The 12,661-nt window shown below is 63.8% G+C and overlaps 1 protein-coding gene across 3 annotated transcripts in view; it reads right to left on the bottom strand.

Annotated features, from left to right (window-relative positions):
- Positions 1 to 10,620: 10,620 nt before the first annotated feature.
- The window catches only part of ZFPM1 (zinc finger protein, FOG family member 1), a 65,244-nt gene continuing 63,203 nt past the window's right edge, over positions 10,621 to 12,661 (bottom strand). For 2 of the 3 annotated variants that reach the window (XM_032464542.1, XM_032464543.1), the window contains exon 10: positions 10,621 to 12,626. In XM_032464542.1, the coding sequence (XP_032320433.1) occupies positions 10,795 to 12,626 (1,832 nt within the window). In that variant the 3' untranslated portion in view covers positions 10,621 to 10,794. The remainder of the gene's footprint in view (positions 12,627 to 12,661) is intronic. The other variant, XM_032464544.1, reaches the window with a different exon arrangement.

The following is a 12,661-nucleotide window of genomic DNA, read 5'->3' as shown; positions in this document are numbered from 1 at the left end:
GGTGGGGGTGGGGGTGGGGGGCAGGGGCAGACGAGCAGGACTGACATCATGAGGGAGACACGGGCAAGGAGACAGGAGCTGTGAGTGGGTGGACTCCAGGCTGCCACCTTCACAGGGCGGGCTGTCCTCCCGGATCCTGGTCAGGTGGAGTTTGGTTGCCCCTGTGGGGACGCAGTGGGAACACAGGGGTTTGTGGGGGTTCTTAGGGTTGGGATCAGGAGGGGCCTGCTTTGGTGGTGAGTTGTGCGCCCAACGTGGGAGGGACACGAGCCTGGCCGTGGTGGGGGTGGTTACTGCAGCCTGGCGGGGTGCCTGCCAGCCAGGCGCTATGAGGCCGGGAGGGTCTTCTGTCGCAGGTGTACCCAGTCTCCGGGGAGAGGGCAGGGCTGACTGGTGGGTTCGCGTGTGGGGGGCGACGGGAGGCTCTCCCCAGCACACTGTCGGGTGGGGTGTCGGCTGAGGGGCAGAGCAGACCGGCGTCAGGGCGTGGGGACCAGAGTCGCGGGGTGGCTGTGTAAGGCAGGAGGATGCCCGTGTCACAGCTCGAAGAGAGTCAGGTTGGCGGGTTCTGAGGAAGCGTGTGGAGTCTAAGAAGAGCTAACGGAAGAAGTCGGGTCTGGGAGAGTTTTAGCTCTAGAGCCAGTACAGTTCAACGCCGTTTTAGCAGGGCATTGCCCCCGGCCCCCCCCCCCCCAACCTGGAGGACTGGAGCCTGTGAGGGATATGGACCTTCCGGGAGGTGTCCGGGGCTCTGATGGGCTGTTGGGGGATCTGGGAGCTGAAGGCTGGGCCGCTGTCTGTGGGCTGGCTGGGAGTCCGAGTCGGGGGGACGATGTGTTGTCACGAGACTGAAGAAACAGCCTGGGCCTTTCCTGATGCGGATGGGAAAGCCTCAGTCCAGCCAGCAAAGCAGTCAACTAAGGTCAGAAGATACTTAAATTTTTTGTCGGGGGGCATGTGGGTGAAATCCAGCCGCCGGCCGTGTCCAGGGAGCTGTTCTCGTGCTTGGTGTGTGGGAACCGCTGGCGGCCTGGTGGCTCCTCAGGGGGTGCTCTGGAACAAGTGCAGGCAAGAGCGACTTGCGCTAAGGCGGTTTAAAGTGGGGGACAGGGAAGGCAGCGTTACTGTCTGGTGGGGGGTGACCAGAGGGCAGCTGAGAGTGGATTTGCCCTAGGATCTGGCTTTCTTGTGATTTGGGGAGCACGATTTCGGAATTGAGCACGAACCATGCCCGAACTGGAGGGCAGCCCTGACTTGGATGTGTGTGTTGCTCACTGCGGGTGTGTGTGGGCTTGGTCGGCGGAAAGGCGGGGAGGAGTCGGGGTGTGTTCTGGGGTTCGATGGCCTCCCTGCAGCCTGCTCTGCGCTAGCTCTGTGAGGGTGCCGCCTCAGGCTGTGTCGTTTTCTGGGGCTGGGCGTCCTTTGCAACGGGGCATAGCTTCGGCCACCGGAAGGAAGGCTGCCTCTAAGAGTCCGTGAGTCAGTTTTCCATTAGAGACGGGGTTCCATGTGTGTGGAGCCCCCTTCTTGCCACATGGCGGCGTGGGTGCGAATGACACGGGACGCACATTTAGGGTGGGTGTGGATGTTTCCTTGCTCACCTTTTGCTAAGGTGAGAGCTCTGGTAAGTGTGATGAGTTTAGCTTGCTGTGAGGTAGGGCGAGGGGCCGGGGGCTTAGCTCTGAGGACGGTGTCCTGTGTAACGATGGCATAGCCTGCTTGGGGATGAAGGTCCTGGAAAGAGCTCCCATCGATAAACCAGGTAGGGGCCTCAGGAAGGGGAGGTCAGAGAGGTGAGAGAAGAGACAGGGAGGGGAATCTAGCACCTTGAGGCGTGAGTGGTTGGTTGTAAGGGATCCGAGTGAGTTGGTACAAGGTGGTGGGGTTAAGAGGGTACAATGCTGCAGGGACAGGGAGGGTCCTGGAAGAATGTGGCATGTATTTGTTGTAAGCAAGAGGGAGGGAGGTCGAGAAGGGCGTGATGGCCGCGTAGGTCTGTGAACTGCGTGAGGAGGACACGAGGAGGGGCTGGTGAAAAGGGAACATTTTGGCTTCGGCTGCCAGGGCTGCAGCGGCACCGAGGGTTTTTGGGCATGGGGACCATCCGGCCACGTCGACAGGCCACTGTGCAGGGAGTCTCTCCGAGTGTCTGGCACAGGACACCCAGGGCAGGCTCTGAGTGGCAGTCAGGTAGAGGTGAAAAGGCTTTGTAGGGTTGGGGAGCACTCGGGCGGGTGCATGCGTTCGGGCCCGCTTTAGTGTTTTGATCGGGCCAGAAATGGGTGTGGTCGGGTCCAGGGGTTCTTGCGGGTCTCCCTCCGCGGCCTGGGAAAGGGGTCCTGTAGGAGGCTGAAGCTGGGGGTCCAGATTCTGAAGTAGCTGGCCAGGCCTAAGAAGGAGAGGAGTTCGGGTCTTGAGCTTGGAAGAGGCGATGTGTCAATGAGGGCTTTCCGTTCTTCGGGAATGGCCTGGAGTGACGGGGTAATGGCGAGCCCAGGATGAGTGACCTGTGGCTGGAACACTGGAGCTTTGGTGGAGGTCACTCGGTACTTGCGGTCGGTGAGGAAATTTAGTGGTTGGGTAGTATGGGAAATGGAGCGTTGCTTTGAGGGACTGCATAGAAGTAAGCGGTCCACATATTGTAAGAGAAGGCGAGGGGACGGATCAGGGAGGGAGAGACCATGGCTTAAGGCTGGGCCAAAGAAGCAGGGACTGTCCAGGTCAGCTGTGCTGATTGTGTGGTGTCTGGATCGGGCCAGGTAAAGGCAAACATCTCCGGGGAGGAGGGACTCAGGGGACTGTGAAGGAGGTGTCCTTGAGATCAAGGACAGAGAAGTGAGTGGCTTGAGGAGGGACATGTGAGAGGAGGTACAGGGACTAGGCACGGTGGGTGGATGGGGACACAGCTTGGTTGGGCCAAACAGTGGGTCCCATTCATTTTTTATGGCGAGAATAGGGGTGCTGTGAGGGGTTGTCGGCCGAAGGGGCCTGGCTCTCAGACGACGAGCGATTATGCCTTTAGGCCCCTGAGTCCTTGGAGGCCAGAGGGATCTGTCTGACAGACTATGGTTGAGGGTCTAGGAGGGAGATGGAGATGGGGGTGTGGTGGGAGGCGACCACGGGCTGTGATGCATCCCAGGTGACCGGGGTCGCCTCAGGAAGAAAGAGAGATGGAGCAGGTATGCTTGAGTTGGGGTGTTTCTCAACAGTAGAGGAGATCAAAGTAGGAGGGGTAAAGATGGATCGCCCCCCATGAGCGTTCGGAGGGCCTCTCAGCCCAGAACGGAGGCTGGGCAAGCGGGGTCACTAGGAGGGCGTGGGTGAGCTGGGCTGGGCGTAGGGAGCGGAGGAGGGCTGCTTTGCCCTGGTCGTGAAGGAGTGCAGTCAGCGCCCACAGCAGAGGTGGAGGACCTGTGCAAGGTCCTTGGGATTCTGGTAAAACAGAATAGGTGGCCCTGTGTCCAGCAGGAATGATGCAGGTTTACCAGATACCGTCAGAGTTACCCGCGGCTCATCGTGAGAGGTGCGGGTGGGGCAACGGGCCCAGGGGCTTGTCGGTCTTCAGTGGCCGGGCCGAGGAGCTGAGTCACAGCAGAGTGGACAGGGGTCGGGGTGTGCTCAGGCCGGAGGGGTTCTGCTGAGGACGGTCCGGTTTCCAGTGTCCCTTTTGCTTGCAGGGCGGGCAGGGCCCTGGTGGGGGCCTAGGGCTGGGGCAGCGCTTGCCCGACGGGCAGTTTTGCCGCACCTGAAGCAGGCGCCGGTGGCCCCCGGGTCCTTTGTCTTTGGGAAGACGCTGCCCCTTCTTGTGGGGCCTTCGCCAGCACCTGGTGTTTGGCCTGGCCGCGCTTTCCCTTTCAGGCTTTTTCCTCCTCCTCTCTGCTGTTGGAGACCTTGAAGGCCAGTTTTATGATGTCTCGCTGAGGGGTTTGCGGACCGCCTTCTGGTTTTTGTGGTTTTTTTCTGATGTCTGGGGCGGACTGGGATGTGAAATGTAGATGAAGGTAAACGCGGACTTCCCTGGAATCGGGGTCGAGGCTGGTATATTTTTGCGTGGCCTCAGCGAGACGAGGAAGGAAGAGGGCAGGGTTTTCGTCCAGACCTTGGGTGATCTCGCCCTTTTCATAATTAACGGCTCTCAGGGCCGCCTTTCCCATGCCTGTCAGGAGGCAGGTAGCGGGATGGGCACGCCCTGGGCGGCCCAGGGAGGCTGCCTGACAGTCTCAGTCAGGGTCTGTCTTGGGGACCGCTGCCGCCGCCAGGGTGATTGTTGGGGCTTTGCTGGTGGAGAGTGGCAGCATGGCCCGCAGGGGACGCCCAGATTGCGCCCCGGTCCTCGCGGGAGCGACGTGAGGGAAGTGAATGTCACGCCAGGTCAGGCCACAGGGCCGGGTGAGGTATAGCAGTTCTTTTCTGGAAGGTGACAGGGTCTGCCGAGCATGACCCGCATCGTTTCCAATGGTTGAGAGGTCGGAGAGGGAAAGGGGACACGGACTCAGAGGATGCCATCAGTGCCGGCCACCTCACGGAGGGGTTGTGGAGTCGGGCTGAGGGTTGGGTTCGAGATCTCATGTGTGGGGGGGGAGGGGGGCCTCGGGGGAGAGGGTCGGGATTGTGGAGAGAAGGAGGGGGTTTGTTTTTGCAGCTGAATTCGAATGAGAAAGGATTGGTGGGGGTGAGAGGATTTTCGGGGTCGGCTTTTGTTTTGGGGGGCTGGGGCTGCCGAGGAGGGGGTTCACATAGGAGGGGGTCTGGTGGGGAGAGCAGGACCGGCAGAGGGAGCGACGAGATCGGAGGTACCAAAAGGCTTGGAGATGGGGGCCTCTGACCATTTTCCATGGCTCTGGAGGAAACTGTCAACATCTTTAAGAAGGTGCAAATCAAAAGTGCCGTTTTTGGGCCATTGGCTGCCATTGTCAAGTTTACGTTGTGGCCATGCAGTACCGCCAAGGAAGGTAAGAAGTCTGGGTTTGACCACCTCCTGAAGGTGGAGGTCTCGAATGTGTTGAATCAGCCTAAAGCAGTGTCCTGGGGGCCTTAGGAGGGGCCTGCCCATCGCAGGTGAGCAGTGAGAGAACCCCAGACCGCAGGGGGAGCCCGGCGGCCCCGGCGCTGTCACAGGCTGTCAACAGACAAAGGCAAGAGCGAAAACGAGGGTGTCCCCACGAGGTGTGTTCTGCCTAGGAGCAGAACAGTCAGGGACTCGTGGCGTCCCCAGAGAACCCTGACTGTCAACCACCCAGTGGTAACCTGGAACGGACTCCCGTCCGGCCGCGGCTTCAGTCAGAGGGAGGAGAGGAGGGGTCCTGGACCCGGGGAGGGGCTCTCAAGTGTTACTTATTGGACAGAAGAGGCCGAGTCACGGACTGCTGCCTGGGGCTGTGCTGCGGTCCATGTGTCACACTTGCCTTGGCCTTTGTGCCTCTTGTGCAGCTGCGGTCAGAACAGGATCTTGGGGTGCACACTCAGAGCCGCTGGTGTAAAAGCACAGGAGGGGTGTGCCCCCTTCTCCCCCCACCCTGCTCCCCTGCCCGGCCTCTGCAGGGGCCACTGCCTTCATCTCCCCAGGAGGTGGCTGGAGGGGGGCTGGGCGGCAGCGCCGGTGAAATCCCTTTACCGTGGTTCTCAAACATCCGCCAGGCGACCTCACGCTGCTCTCCCCAGGGTGCCCTGGGGCTGCACTCTGTCCAGTGCAGATGTGAGACATCGCTCAGGGAAGCCCCAGAGAGAGGGCTGAGTCTGGGTGTGTCCAGGTCCGGACCTGGCAAACCGGCTGTGCTGGGGGATTCTCAAAATCCGGGGCTCAGTCCTCTGCCGCTCCGGCCAGTCTGCCCTGCCCGCTGGTCTTGCTCTCTGCATGAGCCTGTCCCTCTGGGATCCGGGGCCAATCTCAGCGTCACTGGATGAGCACCTTGATTCTCCTTTGCCCGGGGGAGAAAAAGGCTCAGGTTCTGGGGCTTAGGACGTGGACAGCTTTGGGCCATCACGCTGCCCTCATGCTGTCCGAGCACAGACGGGCACCCTTGTGAACCCACAGTTAGGCGGCACCTGCGTGCTGCATGGCCTCCTGGCATCCTTGCTGAGAGTTCTCGGTGCTGGCTCACGGAGCCAGCCTGTGTCACTCTGAGTGTTGACATGTGATTTCCAGGGAGCTCGGAGCACCTCGATTTCAAGCAGGACCTGATGAGGTGGCGGGTCCAGCTTTGCCTGCACCTCACCATGACACATGGTGTTCCGTCAGCTGCAGGCGGCCTGCGGGGACGCCGGGATCTCTCACGTTCTCATTGTTAAGTGGCAGAGACCTGCCTGTCAGGGATGTCCCTGCAGAGGCCTTGGGTGCGGGGAAGGCGACATCCAGGGAACCCAGAGAAACCAGCAGAGGGATGTGTCCCAGCCCCCACCGGGGAACTCCTGTAAGGGTGCTCTTCCCGTGAGATCGCACCGTCAGTGCACCGTCTGCACACGAGAGGCAGGGTGCATGCGTGTGGGTGTGCAAGCGAGTGTGTCTGGCTAGAAGCTTTCCTCCTGCCCAGCATCAAGTCACAGACCTGGGAGACACCCAGCTGTGGACAGAGGACAGGGGCCGCAGGTGTGTTTCAGGTCTCAATCTCCTGCCAAGCCCTCGCCCCACGCCCTGTTTTCCGCCCAGCTGAGACAGGCAGCTAGAGATCTGGCCACCTGGGGACGGCAGCTCATCCAGGCAGGCAGGGAGCAGCCTGGAGGCACAGCGTCACGCAGGGTCCCCCTCCTCCTGGGGGTGCTGCCTGGAGCCTCTATGTGGGATTGACACTGGGTGCGGTTCCCACTTGCAAGTCCCTAGGTAACTAACGTGATGGGACCCTGTGAAATCTTGGCCGGTTTTCCCAGCGTGTGCCCTTCGGGGGTGGGGAGCCGGCAGCGCTCTGCACGGGGTGCCTTCCATGTTGGTGGTGGAGCTACCGCACGCACCCCCCACCTTGCTGTTCTCACCAGCGTGGCCTGGGCTTAGCTAGCCAGGGCTTCCAAGGGCTCATCCGATGAAGGCTGAAGGCAGAATGGTGTTGGGATGGAGTGTCTGGAACACTGGGTGGTCAAGCGCGCATCCTGAGGGGGGAGGCGTGGTCTCATCGTCCCAGCCAGGCTCCCAATGGCTGAGTTCCGGCCCAGCTGACAAAGGTCCTGTGTCAAGTCTGTCTCTGTTAGGTTAGAACGGCTCAAACAGTGTCTGAGCACCTGCTGTGCAGGTGTGTCTCAAACTTGCCAGGGAAGAATCTGCTGGGAGCTGATCAACACAGATTCCCAGGCCCCTTCACCAGCTCGGGTGGTGCTGGTGCTGCCGTCTTGGAAGAGTGCTCTTGGCAACCGGGACCACCCACATCCCAGAGAACCTCTGTCCTCAGTGTCCCCCACAGTGGTGGGGAGGCTGTCCCCTAGAAGGAAAGCGGCCAGTCTTGGCTGCCCAGGAGCAGACGCCCTGGGTCCGCTGCTCTAAGCTGCTCCCACGGAGGGCCCCAGGTGAGGGCAGGTCTGTGTGCAAGGCTGGGCCCTGGGTGGGGGGAACCCTGGTCAGAAATCCGAAGTGGCTGAGGCGGCTGAGTGCCTGGCAGGGCAGGGCCGTCTGTGCACCAGGCTGCAATGCTCCTAGCAGTGACTGGAGCGGTGGGAAACCACGCCCCTCCCTGAGCCGGTTGCGCCTCCCTGGAGGACAGTGGTGGGAGGGTGGAAGCTGACTTCCAGGGAGGCTGCAGAAGCATCATTCCCAGCACCTAAGGCCAGCTGCGGGACACCCGCAGGAGGTCAGCACCGAGCTTATTGCCGCCTGGTGCCCGCCAGGGCCCTGCCGGGGGCCACTGCCTGCTCCCATGCACCCTGCACCTGGGGCCTGACTGTCAGGCCCCTCCCGCGCTGGCCGGTCATCTCTGCTGCTCCTCCCCTTCTGCGAAGACCAACGCACCTCCGAACTCTGCCAGGCTGCCTACTAGCACATAGCCCTCCTCCGTGTTCTCACTCCTTCCCTTTGCAGCTGTGATCCCGCCACCTCCCACCACTACCTGCCCCACCTCCCTTCTGCCTCCTCAGGAGACAGGGTGGGCAGCTTGGCCGGCCTGAAGCTCCTGTCCCCTTGTCTGCTGCTGACCGCTGGTGCCAGGAATGACCACCAGCGCTTCCTAGAGCCAGGTGTCCCCAGGGGTGTGCAGGGCTGCTGGGAGCAACGACCTGTGGGAGATCTGCACCCAGGACTCTGGGGTTGGGTGGCGGGTGGCCTTGAACATGGACTGTGTGTCCTGTGTGCTGAGGACCTGTGACACGGTGTCACCTGGTCAGAGCTGGCCCCGGAGAGGTGCAGCTGGCACAGCATGGGGGGCAGTCAAAGGCAGGAGACCAGTGGAGAACGGGATGGAGGAAGGCGGGGGGAGGGGGCAGCAGATGGGCAGGGCGGGCTTCAGGCGGGCGGCTGTAGACGAGGGGGCTTGGGGGAGGGGAGGTCACTCGTTGTCTCTGCTAGTCCTCTCACTCCCCAGTGACCATGTGCCACTCCCTGGGGCCAGGCCATGGATCAGGTGTCCAGGAGGCAGTGGTCAAGGCTGCGAGGCCCATGGGGGAGGGACAAGAGGTAAGAAAAACTAGGAGATCCCAAGAGGGAGAGCCCTTACAGGAGGAACGAGCCAGGTGGTAGGACGGGGGGTTGGGGCAGGTCTCCAGACAGGCCGCCTGACCGGGGAGCAGACTGGGCCGAGGTGCCTACAGGAGCAGCACAAACCAGCAAGAAGCCCAGAAGGCCTGCAGCAGGGTGGGGCACCACCTGGTCTCCCGGCCACCCAGCCAGGGCCTCCGACAGGGTGCGGCCGGGGCGGGGGAGCAGCGGCAGGCGTCCCGGCAGACAACCAGACGTGCTGGCAGGTTTGGAAGTGGTGGTGGAGAGAGACCCAAGGGGACCTGGGAGCCAGACGGTGGACGGCAGGTGGGCAGAGACGGGTCTGGCGAAATCACAAGTTGCTTTGGATGGTGAGGTGTGCATACGTGAGGGTGCGCAGACATGGGGAGAAGACACAGGGGCGAAGGGGGCTGGCTAGGTCTTGGCTTGAGGAGGCGGCAGGGTGTGTGGGAGACGGGGTCCGAAGAGGGCGAAGGGGTGCTGGGGGCTGTGGGTGGGCGAGCCCAGCACAGGGGACCTTCAACTGGGCGAGGACAGTAGGTGCCTGCCCTGCATCAGTGGGGGTGTCGGGGGATGGGACTCAGAGCCCAGCTGCAGGGCCCGGGACCTCCCTGGCACAGGGCTTGGCCTGGCCAGCAGTTCAGGCCTGAGGAGAGCGTCAGGGGTCAGCTCTGGCTCCGGAGCTGCGCTCTCAGAAGGGGCTCCAGGATGGTGGAGCCCCTCCTCCCCCACTAAGGGCATGGAAACTGAAGCCCTTTTCAGTGCAGCACTGCCTCCCACCCACTGCCTGCCTCCTCTTCCCTCCCCTTCAAGCATCTGTGTGCACCAGCAGCCAGTGACGGACATGCACCTTGCCTTAGGTTTAACGTTTTGAGAACAGAGCGATGTTGGCCTTTGGTGGCCAGACTCGGGGGTGGAAACTCCAACTCTCCACGCAAATTAATGCAGAACAATGCAAACGAGGAGCAGGACTGAGGGGTCCGTAAGCCTCCCAGTCCCAACCCAGGAGGGCAGAGTCAGGGACGGTCCTCACCAGGAAGGCAGCTCAGCTCCCTAGGGCCCTGGCTTGTTCGGTGGCCCTGCCTGGTCACGGCCTGGTACTCAGGGCCAGCGGAAGGGAGTGTCAGATGGGCCTGAGGACTGTGCTTGTCCAAACCCAGGCTCCCTGGCCTCACCTCTGAGGGCTGGGTGGGAGGGAGCTTGCCTTGAGCTAGAGAGAGAGTCTGGGTACGTGGCAGGAATCACCTCTGGTATTTGGGGGCAGAGAAAGTCGGTCAGATTGCACTTTAATCTGCAGTAAGGTTCCAAGTAAGATTATGTTTGGAAAAGACACTACTTCAAGCTAAGGGACACCGGGCTGGAGGGTGCCCACTGCCACCTTGTTGCCAAGTGGCAAGACAAGTTGTGGCTTGGTCGTGACTTATGCTGCCCCCGCAGGGCAGACTGGGGGTGTGTGACATTAGTCCTTGTGCCCACTGCCGCCCCGACTCTAGGACGGGCTCCCCCTGGCCCTAGGGGTCGCTGTGGGCCCTGGTGCCCCTCCCTGGTCCACTCTCTTTCCTGGGGCCTGTCTGCTGTTTCGCCCTTCTTCCCCCATCAGCCGTGACAACCACAGGGCTGCATCCTCCCCCGTGATGCTCCCATTCCCAGAATCCTTGGTGGCCTGTGGCTGCACAGGTGACATCCAGGCCCCAGACCCATGCAGACAGGAGAACTGTAGGCTGGTTAGGATCCAGCTCTTCCCTTTGGTGTCTGGTGATCAAACCAGAGCTTCTGGCTGCGTCCTGGGGTGGTGAGAGCAGTGGACCTAGAAGGGCCGTGCCTGCCCTTCCTGTGCCCCCAAAGGGGCCCAGGGCAGTGCCGTCAGCCTGGAGTTGGGCTTGTGACTCCTGTCTGCAGTGGCCTGTGTGTTCTTGGTGGTGGTGCTGGCCATGCGTGCGCCTACCCTGCAGGGCCCCTTTGCTTAGAGAACTAGGCTGCTCCACCACTGTGCTCATCAAACTGAACTTCTTTATTAAGTGCCAAAGGTCCAAGCGGGGTCTGCCCCCTGCAGCCCCTGTGCTGAAGCCTGTGCTTGGAGCGTTTCCCAGGAGCAAGGGTGCCCGGGCCCGTGGAGGCCCCTAGAGAGCAGGCGCGCAGGTTCCGCCCTCCGCGCGCGGCGCTCACTTCACGTGCTCGGCCGCGTGCGAGGAGCAGTAATACTTCTTGTGGGCGATGAAGGTGGACAGACTGCTGAACTTGATGTTGCACAGGCGGCAGTACCTGTGGTTGCCGTTGGGCACGGGGGCCGCTGACCCCTGGCTGGGGGTCTGCACACCCTTGTCCGAGTGGGAGGGGGGCGCCGGCACAGCTTCAGGGGACGGGGCCGGGGGCGGGCCGGGCCGTGGGCTGCTGGCGGGCGGCTCCCGCAGGTCCTGGCCGTTGAGGCTGTCGCGCGGCACGGCGGGCGAGGGCGTCCGGGCCTCGGCGCCGGGGCCGGCCGGGGGCTTGCCCAGCAGCAGGCCGTGCGCCAGGCGGAAGTGCTCAATGAGGTCGCCGCGGACCACGCCGTTCGGGGGGCAGTAGGGGCACACGACGGCGGGCGGGTCCTCGGGGGAGGCGCGCAGGCGGCGCAGGGCGGCGGGGCACGAGAACTTCTTGTGCGCCAGGTAGGCCTCGAGGCTGTGGAAGCTCACGCGGCAGGCCGTGCACTCGTGGTAGTCGGCCAGGGCCGGCAGGCCCGGCGTGGGGCCCGGGGTGGCGGCGGCCGACGTCTGGCGCCGCGGCTTCTTGCTCAGGTCGATGGGGCCTTCGGCGGGATCGGAGCAGCTTCCACCTCCGCCTCCACTTCCGCTTCCGGGCCGCGGCGCCGGCGCCGCGGGCGACGTGGGGGCGGGGCCGGGCGGCGTGGAGGAGGGGCCGGGCGCAGCGGGAGGGGCGGGGCCGGCCGGCGACGGGGCGGGGCCGGCCGCGTGCAGCTCGTAGAGCTTGCGGCGCCTGCGCGTGCGCACCGGCGGCGCGGCGGGCGCGGGGGACCCGGGGGTCCCGGCAGGCGCCGGCCGGCGCGGCGGTGGGTCGTGGCGCGAGGCGCAGTAGTAGCGCTTATGCACCGTGTAGGTCTCGTGGCGGCTGAATCGGATGTTGCAGGCCTCGCACAGCGTCCGGCGGGGGTCGTCGTCCTCGTCCGCCCCGCTGCCCGGGCTCGGGCTGCCTTCGCTGCCCCGGCCGCAGGCCTCGGCCTCGGCCTCGGGCGTGACCGCGCTCCTGGCCTCGTCCTCTCGCGTCCCGGGGCCCGGCGACGAGCACGGTGCGTCGGCCTCGGCAGGCGGCGGGGCTGGGGGCGCGCGCGGCGGGGCGGGGGCCGCCTTGGGCCTGCGGGCGGGGGGCCCGTCGTCGGGCGGGCGGCGGCCGGAGCAGTAGAGGCGCTTGTGCACGTAAAAGTTGTTGATGTTGTTGAAGGTGATGTCGCACTCGAAGCACGTGGCGCCCTTGGGAGCCCCCGCGAAGAGGCCAGCCGGAGCGCCCACCCCCGCGCCCGCCTGCAGCCGGCTGTGCACCAGCTCAGACATCTTGGCCAGGATCTCGGAGGCCGGGGGCGCCGCGGGCAGCTGCGGCAGAAAGAGCGCGCCGGGCCCCGGGCTGGAGCCGGGTGTGGGGCTGGACAGCTCCGCCTTGACGCGCACCGGGCTGGGGCTGGGCGGCGATGGCGTGCGCGACGGGGCCGGGGGCCCTGGCTCCGCCTCGGGCTCCTCTGCCGCCTCCACCTTGATGCTCCTGGGGGCCGCGGGGGGCTCGCCGCTGCTCCCGTTCTGGGAGGCCGCTCTGGCCTCTCCGTTGGTGGCCTCGGCCAGCGCCTTCCTGTCCAGTCCAGGCGATGGGGCAGTAGCCAGGCCCAGGTCAGCAGAGGCCAAAGGACCGTGCAATGCCGTATGCTGCTGGAAGCCAGCCAGGCTGTCTGCAGGAAGACCCCAGGGGCCACACTTCAGGGCTGGAGCAGGACCTGCCTGGGCCAGACCTGAGGGCGGGGGAGGGCAGGAAGGGATTGCTGCG

The sequence above is a fragment of the Camelus ferus genome, chromosome 21 (assembly GCF_009834535.1).
Source record: "Camelus ferus isolate YT-003-E chromosome 21, BCGSAC_Cfer_1.0, whole genome shotgun sequence".
Lineage (NCBI taxonomy): Eukaryota > Metazoa > Chordata > Mammalia > Artiodactyla > Camelidae > Camelus > Camelus ferus.
The sequence above is the reverse complement of the archived record's forward strand: the minus strand, read 5'-3'. Positions and strand labels throughout refer to the sequence as shown.